Genomic DNA, 17,045 nt, shown 5'->3' with positions numbered 1-17,045 from the left:
TCCGCCGCCCACGCGGCGAGATCTCTACCGTCCACCTGTCAAGACCGTTGGCGTTAACAGAAATCTTAACGGTCTGATACAAACGACCAAACCTCGACAAAGAAAGGAGAAATTTTTTTTTTTTCATCTCTTCTTCTTCTTTCTCTTTTCATCGACGTCGCTGCTTCGAGTAGTGCGAATCGTTTGGATTCCTTCGTCCGGAGAACTGGGAGGCCAGATTTCTCATTGATGCTGCGGAGCTTTGGTAGGATTCTTTGCCTCTGGGCCGGAGCACGTCGTCAAAGGAAGAGATGTAGTCCAGATCCTGTAGAAAAAGCCAGCAAGGATGTTTAGTTCACTCACCGCTATCAGAAAGACAAAACCAGATCGATCTGGCTAGAGACTTACATCATCTGGTGCTTTTGACGATTTCTTGGGATGGAGGATCCTGTGAGGCAACTGATCCTCTCTCAAAATGGGATTTTGAGCAGCGCCTTCCCTGCCGCCCTTCGGCAGAGGCAGCGAGTACTGCAAAGACACCAGAGCAAGCGTTACGTTAGACAAGTGACCAAAACAAGAGTTTCGGCCAGCTTACTCTCGTGCCACGAATGTTTATCCTGCGCTTGGACGCTCCTATCACCGTGCCGTTTGGTCCCACGCTCACCGAAGCACGAGATAAAGTTCCTCCATTCCCACACTTGGGACAGAAGAGGCGGCCCACGTCTCTAGTCACGGTGTTGCACGCATGGCACCTGAGAACCCACCTGTGATACGATATACTCGGTCATAAGTTAAGAATCCATCAGAGAGAAGAAGAAGAAAAAACTAAGCACGCACCTTTGGAGCTCGCGAACTTGAATCCCATTTGGAGTGAGTAAACGCAGTCCCATTTGCAAGATCACATTTTGCATCGCGAAGTCTGTTGTCATGCAGGCGATGCTCGACATGGAGAGCGGTCGAAGCACCGACCAGCTTTGCTCGCTTTCAGTTCCATCCGTCACCGACGGAGCTTCTTCTCCCTCGGGCTCTTCTTGATCCTCTGAGACATTTTCACTGGCTTCATGTCGTTGCATGGTATGGAGTCGAGCCTCCTCCTGGCTTAGATCCGTGGTGGCTTCGCCGTTTATTTCATCGTCGCTGTTACCATCGTTGCATTCGTCCTTTCCTTGATCTTGGAAAACACCATCTTCTTCCTGCATGCTACGAAGTCGAGCCTCCTCCGGACTTAAATCCGTGGCAGCTACTTCGCCGTCACTGCAACAATCCATGCATTCCTTGATATCCTCCTCTCCTTGATCTGTCACGGGACATGGACATTGAGCGTCGCCCAAGCTGAGATCCTTGAGCCCAAGGATGTGAGACTCATTCTTGTCTCCTTCATCCTCGTGTTCCCCGGCAATTTCCTCCCACTCGTCGAGATTTGGAACGTTTGATCCCCAGCCAGGCGGCTCGGGCTCTTGATTCTTCTTCGCTACGCGCCGAACGAGCGGTGGCGGCCGATTTCTAAGGTGAGAATCGCCACCATGGACCTGGGCTTCGAGAGTGTGAGCCAAAGCCAAAACCTTGAGATCGATCGCGGATAGAGCCTGTATATCACCGGTTGCTCGAGCAAACTCGGCCACTATCACAGGAAAAACAAAAAAACTAAGACAAATACAAAACAATCGAGCGTACCTTTGGCTAGAGATTCCGGAGAGGGCTCCAAGATCGCCAATTCCACTGGAAGCGCGCTGAGCTGCGCTCGCGATCGTGGATCCCGGACCTCACTCACGACTTCCTTGACGGTGCAAAGCTCGTACTTGAGCCCCGAGATGGAAATCCCCCGGATGAGCGCATTCGCATCCACTACAACCGTGTTGACACCATCGCTCGATTTCGCTCGCGGCACAAACGCCGGCATTGGCGGCGGGGGTGCGGCATCCTTGCGCGCCGCCGCTGCCCATCCTCTCGTCTCGTCCACCGCCATAGCCAAGAACCCTAAACCCTATTCCAATTGGTTTTTTTGTTTTTGAATCTAGCCGTTGATTTATTTCCATCAATAAAAGCCGTCCGATCTAGCCCTAGTTGCGATGAAAAGCGGGCTTGATTCAACTAAAGCAACCCTTATGACGAATTCCTCTCCTCGGATTATGAATCAGTCCATGCTCTTGGAACTTGGCACCTTGGCACTCGTTTCTTTAGTGCGAGAACTTCCAGGACTCGATGATCAAGGGAAAGTCTACATTTGCTGAAGCTGCTCAAGGTGTTCCAGGACAAGATCCAAAAGAGACTCAAGGAAAGCTCAATGTGAAGAACTTCAACGCGTCCCACTTGTATCAGCCGTTCTTCAACGAGGAAACCACGATTCTGGTTGGAAAGCTCTCGTACCTGATGGATACCATATCAATGCTCCACTATCCAGCAACAGCAGATGTATGAGCAAGAGCTGCGTGCCATCTCGAGGATGCTCAAGTGGACGCTCCCGGCTGTCCAGGAAGCCTATGTGCAGAAGCATATGCCGGAGTGGGCATCTGTAAGATTTGAGATCGGAAGCTCAGCAGGAGCTCAAAGGGAAGTACTGACCATAGTATGATTTGCGGATAGCTACAATCACCACTCTCTGTGCATCAAATGTCTTTCTCGTAGCTGCTTTAAAGATGGCTGTAACAGGATCGCTCACGACCATAAAAGGAACAGATGCCCTCTCAAGGCAAATGCCAAAATCAGGCTTTACCAAGACGGGCATCTGTTCAAATCTCCTTTCGGCTTCTCAAAGTTCCGCATATGCCTTGAACCACATAAACTACTTGAGAGCCGGGAGATTCAAGCTGGTCTATTTGGTTGTTGTGTGGAGATTGCTACTTGAAGGTTGGTCCCAAGAACAGCCGAATTTGAAGAAGAAGTCCAGCAAAAGTGCAAGGCCAAGAACAAATACCAATGGATAGATATTTAGCCTGTGTTTCTTTTATCCACTTTTCTGCAAGAGGAAGTAGTTTGTGCACGCTGATGGCTTGTGTCTCCATGAGCTCTATGACTCCCATTCAATGAGTGCTAAGCTTCAAGAGGTTTGAAAATCGAGAAAAATAAAGTTTCGTTATTCAAAGTATGCAAGTACATTAGAATTGAACCTGGAAAGGAGTTGCTTGTTTTCTCTTTTTGAAATTATCATAGAGAGATGTTCACATCTACGCTTAGGCTCTTTGGCATGCTCAAGCCTCACGGCAATCCACAGTGTCATATGAGTTGTGTATAGTATTTCTCGTTTGGATTAGGTTATAATCTTATAATCTTTCTCGCTATTGTCAGAGCTCACCTCCAAAGGCCAGAAAAGTTGTTTGAGACTTTTGCTCTCTTCATCAGCCTAAAAAATGAAAAACCCTAATCGTATCCTATGGCTTTTATTTAAGATACGTCCTCTGTCAAACAACAAGCTCTCTCAAGCTAAGCTGAAAAACTTCAAAGAAATCTTATAAAAGGAGACATTTTATTAGATTAGAAATACTTATCTAGAAAAATTCATCTCAAGAACATATTGAAGCACAAATTGCCATCTCAATCCACGACCTCTTTCAATTTCTTGAGGTTCATCATATTCTTGTATAGAACTTTCTTTCAATACTTCAATCCCGGGGCATCTATTACTTTGCTAAATTGAGTGGTTGCAATGGGGTTCAGGCATCTTTTCAACAACCAGGGTATTGTGCTGCAAATTCATCCCAAGAAAACTAAAATATGTAATGGATCAAATGTGGCCAGCCATTGGTGCAGTTATGGCCGGCTTATGGTGCGTCCGCCCTATGTACAGGAAGAACCAAATAGTCAAAACACATGTTGGTACGATGGTGCTGAGAATGGTCATCTATGAGGTGAAATCCATTTTGACCTTGATAACAGGGAATCTTTGAGACTGAGAGGACATTGACATGCTCATGCCATCTTCACAATTCTAGCATTTGCCTCAAGTGGGCATCTGCAAAATGCGGAGATCTATTCTTTTGGATGCTATGCAGGAACTCCTTGTTGTGGGACGGGCCTTCCCTCGAACCGAAGAGAAAGTCTTTGATTCGTTGCTGGAGAGATTTGGGCTATCCCAAATAGTTTCTAGACATCAAACCTGCTTCAATGTGAACTCTCTCGATCCATTATAACAAACCCTAAAATAGATATTATGGGATATGCTAGTGTGCATAAGTAGCACTGAAGAAAACTTGAAATTAAAAATTGGGGGACTTTAAACTTATTAATGTAATACAATTGAGCATATTCGCGAATACTCCTTGAGGACAAATTAGGGCTCTTTAGATTTTGGCAAGAGCGAGGAAGCGATGGCGACACAGGCCCGGGCGGATTGTCCAGAGGTAAGTTCTCCTCCTTCCAAAATGCGTGTGCCGCGCGCCATTGCGCTGCTGATCTTGGCGGCATTTCTTGCAGATTGTGCTGTGGATCCTTTGGATCAGAGAGGGAGCATCGTCGTCACTTGGGATATCTTGAACTGGTATCAGGGCGATGGCTATGTGGTATGTGTTCTTCGCATTTCTCTTCGTTGGTGGTTACAGTTTTCCTTCGTAGTTCTTTCTTCATTGTTTGTGCGCTTAGCTTAACTTTGTCTTTGATCAATCAGGCTTCTGTAAAGATCGAAAACCAGCAGCTCTACAGGCACATCGAAGCTCGTCCGGGATGGAGCTTCGGCTGGGAATGGAGCAAGGAGGAGGTGATATGGGAAGTCCAAGGCGCTCAAGCCATAGATCAAGGCGACTGTGCTCGAGTCGAGGAAGAGAACTCTCCTCACTCCTGCCATCCGAGACCGGTGATGATAGATCTCCAGCCAGAAGCTCCTGGCACTCTCCAGACCGCGAATTGCTGCAGGGGTGGAGTGTTATCGTCTGCTGTGCAGGATCCCTCGACATCCATTGCTTCGTTTGTGATGAAAGTTGGCCTTGCGAGAAGACCACCTGATGTTCCTCTATCGTTTTCCATCCCAGGATACTCGTGTTCTACGCCAACGAATGTTACTTCCAGCTTGATACCGGATGGACAACATGGACGCCGAGCATACAGTTTGTTTTCTTTCCTTCTTTCTGTTTTTCTTTGCCATCCTCTCCCTTACTAATAGTTTTTTTCTTTGTTCCAGTGACATGGCAGTCTTCTTGCACCTACAAGCTACGTCGAACACCATCTTGTTGCGTTTCGTTTTCATCCTTTTACAATCCCGACGTCGTTCCCTGCAAGGACTGTGCATGCGACTGCACGCAAAAACCGAAGGCAGGAGAACGTTTGTGCAACATCAGCTCGTAAGAGTTCCTCATTTTGAAAACTACTTCTAAGCTTTTTTCCTGTGACTTTCCAGAACTGACGATGGATTCCAAACTCCTGGCATAGCGACGGCTTTGAATCTCCACAAGCAGGCCCCGTTCCAATGCTCCAAAGATATGTGCCCGATCAAGATCCACTGGCACGTCAAGAACAACTACAAAGGCTACTGGCGCTCCAAAGTAAGCATTCTCAACCGGCACCTCCAGAACTACACGCACTGGAACCTCGTCGTCCAGCACCCCAACTTCAAACAGCTCAAGGAGGTGTTTAGCTTCAACAGCACTCGGTTGCCAATCCACGGTGGTACGTAAAGCAGCCATCGCTTGTTCTTCTCGCTTCTCACACTTAGTTTCGCAGATGACACCAATATGTTCTGGGGAATTCGCAGCTACAACGACATGCTACTAGAAGCTGGAGAGAATGGAGTGGTCCAGTCCGAGATGCTATTCCAAAAGGATCCCTCGTTGTTCTCACTCTCCAAAGGCTGGGCTTTTCCACACAAGGTGCTATTCAATGGCGAGGAGTGTGTTCTTCCAGCTCCAGATTCATACCCGGGACTTCCAAACGCCGCACGACAATCGCTCCTCCACTCTCCATTCCTGTTACTGTTGCTTCTACTCGTAAATCTCCTCGTGTGAGATGAGATGAGGTATGTCGCTTCGTTACGTGCGCAGCTAAGTTCTTACTCGATCATCCATGGACAGGATTTTTTTTCTTTCTTATCAACAGTGGTGGGAGGAAGAGATTTATTTAAGCCGAGATTTTGGCAATAACAGTGTCCAAGGCAGCCACGGCTTCGGCGTAGCACTTGCCCGCGTCGGTGGGATTCTTGGCTCGAGCTGCGAAGTCGAGCTGAAACAAGCAAGAAAAGATGTTAAAAATCGGATTTTTTCGGCTCGAGAAGGTGAATTTGGAGTTCTTACCTTGTCAATCACCTCGAAGAGATTGTCCGTGAGCTTCTTGAGCGCCTTGCGCTCGGCCTTGGGCTTGGCATCCATGATGGTCTTGAGATCATACCTCAGGTACGTGGCCTTGTTGCGCAGATCGTTGCGAACGTAAGGCCAGCTCTTCTTGTCGATGAGCTCCTTGACGCCCACGATGTCCTTGGAAGCGTCCTTGATTCGCCCCACTGCCTCGGCGGGCGATAGCGGCTGGATGAAAAATCTCTCCTTGAGTGGCAGATCCAAGTCGCGCGGCTGATCGGCATTCTCCGTCCCAGCTGCGCAATGAATTGATCAATCCACTTGCGGAGAATTGGGAAAATTGGGCAGGAATGGATCTTTGCTTACGCAGTCCTCCGGATGGTGGAGGCGGCCCATTGATCTTGATCCCGGTCAGCGCTCGCGATTCCTCCACGGCCAGCACGCCCGCCGCCACCGCCACCAGGCCGACCATCGCCGCCCTCCTGCTCTGCGATTGCTCATGGTTCACACTCGCTCGCGCGAATCCAACGCGGGAATTGGGATTGAATCTCGCGCTCGCGGCTTCGCTCGCATCGAATGAGCCCGTGAATTTTGATTTAGCGGCTCTGAGACCCAGCGAGGAGGACATGGCCGCCATTCCTTCCTCTTCTTGTTCCTCCTCCCACACCACAATGCGGGCTTGTTTGGCTTAGTGGATATGGTTCCGTACAAGGTGGCCCAAAACGAAATGACCACAGCGTACGAAATCCTGTGCTTGGATTGGCTGTGAGTGGATGAGAGTGGCCAATGGGCGATCCCAATATCTTATCTGTGTCACATTGTTTGATCACATTCAAGCTTTAAACTCAAGAGTTCCAAAATTTGCGGACTAAGATCTCTCGCTAGAGATGATAAAATTCCTGGAACAAAGAAAGCGCATAAATTTACAAGTAGAGTTTGTATGAGGATATTTTTTTTCCCTTTGCTGCTATCTCCCGGAGACGAGGCCTCTCAGTTGAGCGTTGGACTGGCTGCTGGTGCTAAAGTCGAGCTCTTGCGTGGTGCTACACAGCGTCATGAGAGCTACCACCACTGCTCGCATGTTTGGCCTGTTTTCTGGGGTCTCCTGTGTGCAAGCTTCCGCCAGCTTTGCCAGCTGATCACACAAGAAAATGTTACAAGTCGCGACCTCTGAGCACTCAACTTTTGTTTACCTTCCAGATCGAGTCGAAAGGATAATCTGTGCCAAGTGCTGGATCTACAAGCTTTTTGAGGTTCTCCGTTGCGTCGGGGCTTTTCAAAGCTGTATCGAACTGCACCAGCAAAGTTATCAAGTTTAACAATTAGCTATATATTGCGTACCATCATCACTAGACCCTTGGCAACTCTTTGTGTGGGATCTGGGTTTGAGTCGTCGCCCTCTACCGTACGAACGATAGCATCTTTTGCAGAGATGATCTCGTAAAGAACTACTCCAAAAGAGTAGACGTCGATCTTAGGAGAAACATCACCAAATCTAGCGTATCTGCAACACAAATTGATCAGCTTATAGCTACACTATTTGAGAGAAGGCTCGGACTTACTCGGGAGGCATGTAGCCAAAGGTCCCAACTAGCCTCGTCGGCTGTGTTAACGAGACACTTCCAGCGCCGGATTCTGTAAGTTTAGTCAGTCCAAAGTCGGCTACCTGCACCGGTGCCAATCATCAGCAAAGAAAAATGAGAAACAAACGAAGAATTATTTACCTTCGCACGTAATCTCTTGTCGATAAGAATGTTGGGAGATTTCACATCCCGATGGATATATGTTGGTTTAGTATGCTCGTGAATGTACTCGAGACCTCTGGCAGCGTCGAGTGCTATCTGGATTCTTTGGTTCCAGGTAAGCCTTGAGGGCGCTGTAGAAAGTTTCTCAAGAGAATTAAGAATTCCAATATGACCTTCGCATACCTGAACCACGCAGATGATGAGACAATGTACCATTATCAACATATTCATACACCAGGAATAGAGAATCCACTGTACAGTAACCAATGAGTTGGACCTGGAAAGAATGGCGAATACAGCTCAATGCTTTAAAAAGAACCATTTCTTACCAGATTGGTGTGGTGGACATGAGTCAAGACTTTGAGCTCCGACATGAACTCTCTTGTGGCTTGCATGTTCATCTTTTTAATGGCGAGTTTCTGGAGGATAAAAAAAACTTGTTAGCTGAACTAAAAGAAAAACAGCCGCAAACCTGGTCACGAATTTCACCATAGTACACTGCACCGTATCCACCTTCACCAATTTTGTTTGAAATACTGAAGTTGCCTGTGGCTGCCGAAAGCTCGTCGTATGTAAACTCGACTGATTTATCCACGGCAAAGCCTGACAAACCAGCGGGAACGGACCCAACGCTTGGACTGTGAAGGAGACCTGCATCATTCACAAACCGGTAAGAGACTCGAAGAAACGTAGATTGCATCAAACCATGTTTGGTGTCGGCAGAAGTCACTTCCATGTCCATGGGATACTTGGCAACTTTCTTCTTTTTCGAACGTCGCATGCAAAACCACACCAGTGATACCGCCGCAGCAAGGACGACCACTCCAACTCCAACAGCGACTCCAGCAATCAGACCTGTGTTGCTTGACCCGGAACCTGCAGCGCCACGGAGATCAGATACAAGGGAGCGACAGCGAACTGCGTCATTCACTTACCATCGCTACCAGCGCTGGGAGTTTAACAAGGAAATACGTTTTGAGAGAATTGTCACAGAAAAGGTTTTTTCTTACCTGAATGGCGGGTATGTTCCATTCGCTGAGAAACAAAACAATATCAGCAAACAATAGACAAGAAAAGAAGCTCACCAAGAGTAGCAGGGATGAAGAGGCGATCGTCAGGAGACAAGGAGTTTATGTTTCCAAGAGAAGGATTGTAGTTTGTCAAGTTCTGGACAGTCGTGTTAAACCTCGTAGCAACATCTCGGACCAGGTCCCCTCTCTGACCCGGATACGTCATGAAAAGCCCAAACACCGGAAAGCGTGGATCCCCGCAAGAACAATTCACGAGCACATTAACTGGTTGTCCAGGAAAGAGCTGTCCGTTGAGCGAAGGATCCACGCTCATGGACGCCACGTTGGAGAGCTCGTGATAGTATCTGGTGTTGATCGATGCAAACGAATCGGACTGGCTCACGTTGTTGAAAACAAAGGTATGTGCGAGCCTCCCATTGATGCAGCCACACTGGAAGGGAATCTTGATAAACTGCCCAGCTTGGACGAAATCCTGGCTTCGAAGATCGTTGTACTGCTGCAACTGCGCGAAGTTCACGCTGAAAGTGGTGAAGACTGTGTTGAGCTGCTCGTTCTGTGTGAAATTAAAGAAGGCCACTGCCGTGCATCCCCTGGATGGAACGCATTGCGCTCCCGCCCTGCCAGGAGCTAGGATTACCATGCCCAGCGCGATGCTGATCGCGACAATCCAAAGATTCCCCATGGCGGACTAAAACCCCAGGCCCGATCTTCCGCTGTAGCTCGCAAGATCCTAATCTGCGCTTACCGCGAGAAATGGGGGATCCCTATCTCGTCGCGGCGATTCCAGCCTCGATCGATCGCCTCGCGCCTCATTGCCCTGGCGCTGCCTCTGCCGCCCAAGTGGTCAATCCTGCCTGCAAAGCACCGTGTCCAAATAAATTACAGGGAATAAAATGTACGGAAAGCACATTCTCTTTTCGGTCCAAGGATATTCGTTCTTCATAACGTACGGCAGGCGGACGGAAGAACATTCTCTCATTCGTACGGAGACGTGTGAATATTCGTTCCAGTGGTAGGGTTTGGCATTGGCGCCCAAGGGGATTCGTTTGGGTGAGATTCGCGAATGTGAGAGGGCGGAGCGATCCATCGATCTCGCCATGGATTCCGACGGTAATCTCCTGGCAGATCTCGTCAGGGAGCCATGGGTCGACGGGGCGGAGATCGAGATGGAGCAGGCGGCGATGGTGGAAGCGTGGCTGGACAGGCTGCTTGTCAAGATCCTCGCGGCGGCGGCGGCAAGCTTTCACGGTGTCAATGGCGGTGAGTCACAGGGATTCCAGAGTGGATTGAAGCGGTCGGGGCTGGACAGGAAGAAGCTGATTGAGAGCAATGGATTGGAGCCGCGTCAGGTGGATCTGCTCTACCGCGGCCTCTACTTCCATTCCATCGGGATGTTTCGCGTGCTCACAGAGTTGAATCTAGGCGAGGAGACGGCTCAAAAGGTCATGGCAGCATTCAAGCTTCTCACGAGCTATCTTCCAAAGCTTGAGATGGAGCCTATCAAGTATATGGGAAATGGCTCTAGTAGCAATCGTGCGAGGACAAAGCTGGAAGTAAGCTACATGCAACTCGTCCAGAGAACCTCCGCGGAGAAGTTTGCACGGACGGAGGAGAAAGAAACTTTCGAGGCGAAGATTCGCGAGCTCGAGGCAAATGTTTTGGAGAAGCAGCAGGAGATCCAGTCTCTGAGAGAAACGGTGTGTGAGCGCGACCAGGAGATAGAAAGCTGCAAAAAGAGCCTCAAGGATACGAAGCTCGCGAACGATGCTCTCAAGGCGGTGATGATCCGGCATGAGGAAGAGCTAACGAGGCTCCAGGAGGAGTGTCCCGACGATTTGAAAGAGCTGGTCAGGCTTAGAGAAGAGAACGAACTGGCATCCAAAAGGCTGGCGGACATCGAAAGACAGCTTCGCAGGACGAACGACGAGCTCGAGGATGCCGCCTTCAACACTGCGGAGCTCAAAAAAGTCAAGGGGATTAACGAGAAGCTCACGTCGATGCTAGCGACGGCAGAGAAGGATCTCAATGCCCGGACAAAGCTGCTTAATTCTGCCAACGAAAGCATGGAGAAGCTAGACAGGGACAACTATGCCTTGAATGAGCTCTACCACGAAGAAGCAAAAAGGTGTGCAGGTACGCAGCGGTTTGTTCTTGTGGAATTGTGTTTTAACTTCTGAGGGCTGCTTGTTGCCAGCATTGCGCCTTCAAGTGCAGGAACTTCTCGAAGAAAAAGAGATTCTCACTCGCAGCTCAATGAATGCCAAGCTTGTCGCCGAAGTAGAAGGTGCTAAGCGTTTTCCCATCTCTTATTTTGTTTTCTAACTCTAGTGTGATGTTGTGCAGCATTGCAGAAGAAAGTCCAGCAACTTCTTGTAGAAAACGAGAATTACCGTTCTACCTTAGAAAAGAGGACAGCTGCAGCAGACAAAGGGGAAGTTCAAAGCCTAAAAGCAGTCATCGAAGGTGTGTGACCAGTGTAGTCACTAACCCGCGGCCTCAACACTTAAAACTGTAAGGTATCGCCTTGGGTGATGTTTCGGAAGTAGTCGTGTAAGTGCTTTGCTTTTTCTACATCAGGTTTGTATATGGAACGGGAGGATTTAAAGGGAGCGTACTCTTTCATGAAAGAGAGGACTGGCCATGTTGTGGACGAAATGGAGAGCTGCACGCTGTCACTGACGGCTTTAGACGATCTTCTAAGAACAAATGCTGGCGTTGAGGCTTGTACAGAGCCGCGAGAATTGAAGGAGCTTGTAGAATCGGCACGAGGAAATGCGTTGAAGATTATATCTGACGCAAAGAGCAAAGAGAAGGCCGATTTGTTGGACGCAAAGCATCTGGTAAGAATTGTGTGCTTCGATATGTCTCATGCTTCCTTTCTGTAGCATGATGATATGCTGGACGTTATCAAAGTGGCAACCTTGATTAAAATGGAAAAGGCGTGCCAGTCAATCGCAGAGGAAGCGCGGACGGATGTTGTCAAACAAGAATTTGAAGTAAGAGTCCACTTGGGAAAGAAAATTAACAGTTCATTTGGTTCTGTTTTCAGATGAAGTACGTCCAAACTGTCACAGAACCAAATGAAAATGCCTTGTCCTTGGAGTCTTTCGAGGCTTTGGAGCGAAAGCTGGAGACATCCAAACTTGCATTGGACTCAGAAATCAGCCTGCGTCGCTCTCTAGAAGACAAAATGAAGAAAACAGCAGAACATATACGCTCTATGGAGCTAGCCTATCAGGAGATGGTGTTGTCGAATCAGGCTCTTAGATCTGAAGCCGAGAGCGCGAAGCTGAATCTTCAGTCAACTACTTCGAGCGTGAGCTTGCTGAAGTTTGAACTACAAGGTGATCTCCGGATATTCACCATAGGATTCTGTTACGAGTTTTATTTTTTCTTTTCTATTCCAGAGGAAAAGAAAGCTCACGGGCAGACGATGTGCTCCTTGTCCGCTCTGAAGACGGACAGAATGAACGACATGGACAGACACAGTAGGAGCATAGACGACCTCACAAAGCATTTCGTGCATACTCTCGAAGGTACAAGAGAAAAGCTTTCCTTTTGTCCAGAATTATGCTCAGTGACTATTCTATTCCAGAAGAGAAGGCTGCTCATGCGAAAACGCAAGCTCATCTGTTACAAACCTTGGAGGCACTGAAGCAACAAGCAGAAGCGGCTGAAGAACATGAGAAAACGTTTAAGAGTGAGACAGGTCGACAGCTACAGAACTACAGGAACCAGATCAGCACGGTCATCAGAGAATTTCAGGATACTGTCGCGGTTTGTTTTGTCGGCATTGAATCTGTTGAGAAGCTGCTCGCAAGTGAAGCCCCGGAGATACCCAGTCAAGGAACAAGCGACACCGGAGCGTTCTGGAAGGCATTAGAAGTCTTGCTGGAGGCTTTGCATGGCATCATCCGTGAGGGTGACGAGACGCTACTGGAGCCGATTAAAACCATCAAACATATTGCTGAAGAAAAGACTGCTGGAATGGTGGAACGGGCGTCAAAACTCGTCCCTCAACTCCGTCAAAGAGCCGAGGAGTGCGAGCAGTGCATGAACTCAATGAAGAACTCGCTAACGAAAGTGCAAGAACAAGCTGCCGTCTCAGCTCTGAGCCTCAAGTCTTTGACAAGGCAACTTTGGAGTGTAAGCTGTGTTTTTTTGTTTCTATTTACGTCTTTGTCGACTGACTCCCGTCTTCATGCAGTCTTGGTACTCTTCTGCAAACTTTGCGAGATCCTTGCATGGAATAGTCACGGAAACTGTCAAGGGTGCTTTAGAGCTTCGCAAACTAATTGACGAAGACACAAAACAAAACAACAACCAGTCTCTTAGATACTCGAAGCTGCTCCGGGGACTGGAAGAAGCGAAGTCTAGACTTGAGCTACAGATGGACATGTGTTCAGCTCTCGGCCAAACCTTGTCGAAGCTTTTTCTGGAGATTGCAGGCAGACAAATGCGTGAACACGAAAATGAGGCTCCGGAAACAAAGTGTGGCGATGATCGCAGTCCTTTTACCGGGCTTGGGGCTGATAGTTTTATAAAAGACCTGGCTAAGTCACTTGAAGCAGAAGAAGTCTCAGTGAAGGAGAGGCTAGACCTGGAACTTGAGATGACGAAGCTCAAGTCCAAGCTCAAGTCGGAGCAAGTTGCGAGAATATGGAGGGACAAATACATCCGTGAGTTTGTCAACAAGTATAATGCTCATGTAAGTATCTCGTCAAATTGATTGTTTCTCGTTTGCTTATGTTTCTCCCTGTTTCAGTTTGACGGCTCTTTGCTGGTTTCAAAGGAGGTGCAAACTGTAGGCCCGATGATGTTTGCACTGCGACCTGAGCTACAAAACGACGCTGCTGCCTCGGAGTTTCAAACGTACTGGGCAGATCTTCTTGAGCAGGCGAAGGTTGTGTGTGGCATATTTTCTTGTCTTTAATTTCCTTACGCTGGACGTGCAGAAAGTGTCGCCTCTTCCGCGAAGAGTAGTGAAGCAAACAATTGCGGACATCTATTCTTCCAGAATCAAGTACGTGAGAACAGCCACCGAGATGCCAGCATACCTCGACATCTACTTCCACAGCCATTGCGAACATATCCTCGAGTTCATGTCTTCCATTCTCAAGCACAAAGACATCCCAGAGGTAGAGAATGCCGAATTTATTCTGAGCCTTACTTTGGCCGTCCCGTCTACCAGATCCAAAGATTTGGAAAGCTTGCTGGAATAATCAGCAGAGACTATGGGAAGAGAAACGACCACAAGTTCAAAGTAACAGCAGCAAAGCCGGAATTTCTGTAACAATCTCTATCGCCATCAAAATCCTCTGCAAATCAGTTGTAAGTTTCATCGTTCTTAGCTTTCGGTGGCACCGCTGTCAAGGGATTGTCAAGGAGGGAAGCTTGAGACATCCATCTAAACAGGCGAAGAAACCAGCGCATTTCTTATTCCTTTATACGCAATACAAATTCTTACTTGTAATCATCGTCATCGCCATCGCCCATCTACTCTCATGATATGCGATGGAAGAAGAGTGGCAAGAAGCAAAGGCACAAGAGAACGTAAAGCATGCACCATAAGATTTAGTACCTTTTAAAAGGTTAAGAGGTATCACTTTTGGATTTAGTACCTTTTAAGAGGTTGCTTCATATGACTTTTGTAGAGTATCAAGATGTAACAAGTTGGGCTGGTCTCCTGTCAAGCCTTGGAGTTGAGAGTGCAGTAGCCTCTAGCATGTCTTAGATAATTTCAGCATTGCCGAGTCACACTAAACCAGCTTTCTGACTGGGATGTCAACATTCTTGATGGCCTCGCTTTGCACACTGCGGTTCAAGCCTGGGACGGACTGGCTAAATATTAGTAGTACATTGTCTTGCAAGAGCTGATTTTGCCCAGCTTGGGCATATGCTGTTCCCGTGGCCCTTGCTCATGTTGTGTAGGCGCAGAATATATTAAGTTTGTAATTCTGGTTTGTGAGGTTAGGCTGGGCCTCACCTACGTTTACCAGTGTGTTCTTAGTGGGTAGAGCTCTTTGTGTCCAGAGGGTGGGATTTCGTGAGTAACTTTTGAGTGTCCTCTTTCAGAGAGGACGAATTTCCACACACAGCATTTGGAGCTACAGCACTGACCCGTATCACGATGCTCTTGCCAAGGGAAAAGGGCGTTGACTTGTGGTAAACTCAATGGCCTCAAGAGAGAGTAATAGAGAGTCTAGGACATGTTTCAGACCTCTTGGGGGATTTAACCATCTTGAAGCTCCCAACCTTTAAAAGCCGGATGAAAACCAAGAATGGTTGGTCACTGTACTCTTGGGCTGGAGTGCCATGTAGTCTGGATGAGGAGGGGCACATATTTATGTCTTCAGTCGAGTTCTGTGTTTAGGAATTTCTTCTCTTTTCCATTCCAGGCAGAATTTAATTGGGCTAGGTTTGGCAGCAAAGTTTGGATTTCCTACACACAAGACACAATGCTCTTTTACGGGATGGTCAGTGGTGGCACTGCGAGCATCACTTGAAGCCAAGCATCGCCCTTTTGTGCATAACCCGGTCACGGAAACCTCGCAAATCTCCTGGTGCAAATGTATGGAGCCCAAGCGAGGCAAGGCATGCCATCGATCAACGATTTGTCCTGGAATATCATGCTTGGTGCCTGCACGAAAAACAGCAACATGGAGAAGGCCATACGGTACCATGTCTCAAAGGGCAAAATTTCAAGTCGGAGGAGCTCTCAACATGCCGCAGCTCGTCCAAGTCTTTGACGTTCTTGAAGAATCCGTGCAAAGATCAATCTCATAATTATTCAATAATAACAGTCATTTCTTACACGACATTTGCTTAACATGCAACCCCTTTTCTTTAGTTCCTTGTGGAAGGAGTTAACCGATTCTGGACGATAATGTCCACTTAAATTGTCTAAACACTGGAATTTGGATCGATCAGCAAAACTAGAATGGTGAAACTTTCCATGCTCTTTCTAGATAATTGAAGAAAATTGCCCATCAAAAGATATGTATGATACCTCTCTAATATATATCCTGTCGTCAGTGTCCATCACAAACATCCACTCAGTCCATTGTGTATCAACTTTCCTTCCATCGATTTTAAAGATCATGTGACCATCTTGGACGTTCACTTCATATCTCTCCCTTTCCTTCTGTGCGTTTACAAGAGAGCTCAATATTGAACATAACAGCACACTTACTGGACTGAGATAATGAACTTTATGTGTAAGGAAGATCGTGCAATGCTTTCCTTCGCCTTCATCAAGCCTAGTTAAAGAAAAGTCGTTCGGAACGACAGGATTAACTGTGTGTGTAGAGAGTGTACCAGTGGAAAAAGGGCTCCTTTGTTTTGCTCCATCGCCATGTAGTGAACTTTCGATATAAATCGTGTCCTCTGCGATGCTGCTTGTAGAAAAAGAGAAGCATAACTTTCTTAAGTAATAAAGCAGAATCTTACAGCTTCAAGCCAGTTGTCCTCAGAAAGAATCATAGCTTCGGGACATTTGGACAAACCTTTACCAATCTAAAACCACAGAACTTTAGGCTGGATCACACAAAATAACTGTACCTTGGCAGCAAGTCTTGCGGCGTTTTTCCACCTTGATTGAACATCCATCCCTTTCTCTAAAATTTTAGGTTTAAAGCGTAAGGCAAATAAAATTGGTTCTTTCACGCCCTTATAATGATAAGGCAGAAGTTATGATCAGCAACATTTTGTTGAGTCAAAAAATTCTTTGCATAATGGCGTTAGCTTGAGGCAAGGCTAACTTTGTCAAAGATCTAGAAGATGAGAGTGGTGCACTAGATGCAATTTAGAAGATGACAAAGACATGGCAATCTAGTCTGAGTTGTGGCAACTTTTGCAGCCATGATGGATGAGTAAGAACATCAAAGAAATTTCAAGGTGGATACTTTGATGAGCCAAATCATGGGTTTCTAAAGATAAGATGACAAAGGTAGTTCCTTTCTTCTATAATCAGAGTATGGGCATAGGTAGTGATTGCACAATTTCCTTTGAGATTGAGGCGGAAGATGAAGTTGAAGGGACTTGTGGCAAGAAGAGGAAGAGGAAAATTAAAGTAA

General features: G+C 47.3%; 6 protein-coding genes across 6 annotated transcripts; 3 read left to right on the top strand and 3 right to left on the bottom strand.

Annotated features, from left to right (window-relative positions):
• Positions 1–36: 36 nt before the first annotated feature.
• On the bottom strand, positions 37–1,941 carry LOC9650917 (RNA-binding protein NOB1). The gene is made up of 5 exons (XM_002992072.2): positions 1,654–1,941; positions 817–1,600; positions 575–743; positions 388–507; positions 37–304 (listed from the first exon to the last, which is right to left on the bottom strand). Exons 1-5 carry the CDS (start codon positions 1,877–1,879, stop codon positions 149–151), a joined length of 1,455 nt encoding a protein of 484 aa, XP_002992118.2. The 5' UTR covers positions 1,880–1,941; the 3' UTR covers positions 37–148.
• Positions 1,942–2,615: 674 nt separating this feature from the next.
• On the top strand, positions 2,616–6,041 carry LOC9650687 (COBRA-like protein 2). The gene is made up of 8 exons (XM_024665857.1): positions 2,616–2,826; positions 4,251–4,316; positions 4,390–4,475; positions 4,580–5,015; positions 5,090–5,249; positions 5,306–5,574; positions 5,629–5,920; positions 5,976–6,041. The coding sequence occupies exons 1-7, from the start codon at positions 2,616–2,618 to the stop codon at positions 5,907–5,909; spliced, it is 1,509 nt and encodes a 502-aa protein (XP_024521625.1). The 3' UTR covers positions 5,910–5,920; positions 5,976–6,041.
• Positions 5,991–6,955, bottom strand: LOC9650686 (oxygen-evolving enhancer protein 3-2, chloroplastic). Its single transcript, XM_002992071.2, has 3 exons — positions 6,561–6,955; positions 6,195–6,490; positions 5,991–6,123 (listed from the first exon to the last, which is right to left on the bottom strand). The coding sequence occupies exons 1-3, from the start codon at positions 6,829–6,831 to the stop codon at positions 6,022–6,024; spliced, it is 669 nt and encodes a 222-aa protein (XP_002992117.2). The 5' UTR covers positions 6,832–6,955; the 3' UTR covers positions 5,991–6,021.
• Positions 6,956–7,054: 99 nt separating this feature from the next.
• Positions 7,055–9,836, bottom strand: LOC9650916 (chitin elicitor receptor kinase 1). Its single transcript, XM_024665820.1, has 12 exons — positions 9,025–9,836; positions 8,950–8,974; positions 8,875–8,888; positions 8,645–8,815; positions 8,412–8,590; positions 8,269–8,358; positions 8,123–8,216; positions 7,919–8,070; positions 7,757–7,860; positions 7,536–7,698; positions 7,388–7,486; positions 7,055–7,329 (listed from the first exon to the last, which is right to left on the bottom strand). The coding sequence occupies exons 1-12, from the start codon at positions 9,650–9,652 to the stop codon at positions 7,162–7,164; spliced, it is 1,887 nt and encodes a 628-aa protein (XP_024521588.1). The 5' UTR covers positions 9,653–9,836; the 3' UTR covers positions 7,055–7,161.
• LOC112343044 (cilia- and flagella-associated protein 58-like) lies at positions 9,724–11,448 on the top strand. Its single transcript, XM_024665856.1, has 4 exons — positions 9,724–9,813; positions 9,987–11,103; positions 11,165–11,254; positions 11,314–11,448. Exons 1-4 carry the CDS (start codon positions 9,724–9,726, stop codon positions 11,439–11,441), a joined length of 1,425 nt encoding a protein of 474 aa, XP_024521624.1. The 3' UTR covers positions 11,442–11,448.
• LOC9650915 lies at positions 11,418–14,446 on the top strand. Its single transcript, XM_024665855.1, has 10 exons — positions 11,418–11,481; positions 11,548–11,810; positions 11,856–11,966; positions 12,020–12,314; positions 12,378–12,506; positions 12,566–13,116; positions 13,178–13,678; positions 13,736–13,873; positions 13,926–14,108; positions 14,162–14,446. Exons 2-10 carry the CDS (start codon positions 11,556–11,558, stop codon positions 14,261–14,263), a joined length of 2,265 nt encoding a protein of 754 aa, XP_024521623.1. The 5' UTR covers positions 11,418–11,481; positions 11,548–11,555; the 3' UTR covers positions 14,264–14,446.
• Positions 14,447–17,045: the final 2,599 nt, after the last annotated feature.

Source organism: Selaginella moellendorffii, unplaced genomic scaffold, assembly GCF_000143415.4.
Source record: "Selaginella moellendorffii unplaced genomic scaffold, v1.0 SELMOscaffold_129, whole genome shotgun sequence".
NCBI classification, from domain to species: domain Eukaryota; kingdom Viridiplantae; phylum Streptophyta; class Lycopodiopsida; order Selaginellales; family Selaginellaceae; genus Selaginella; species Selaginella moellendorffii.
The sequence above is the reverse complement of the archived record's forward strand: the minus strand, read 5'-3'. Positions and strand labels throughout refer to the sequence as shown.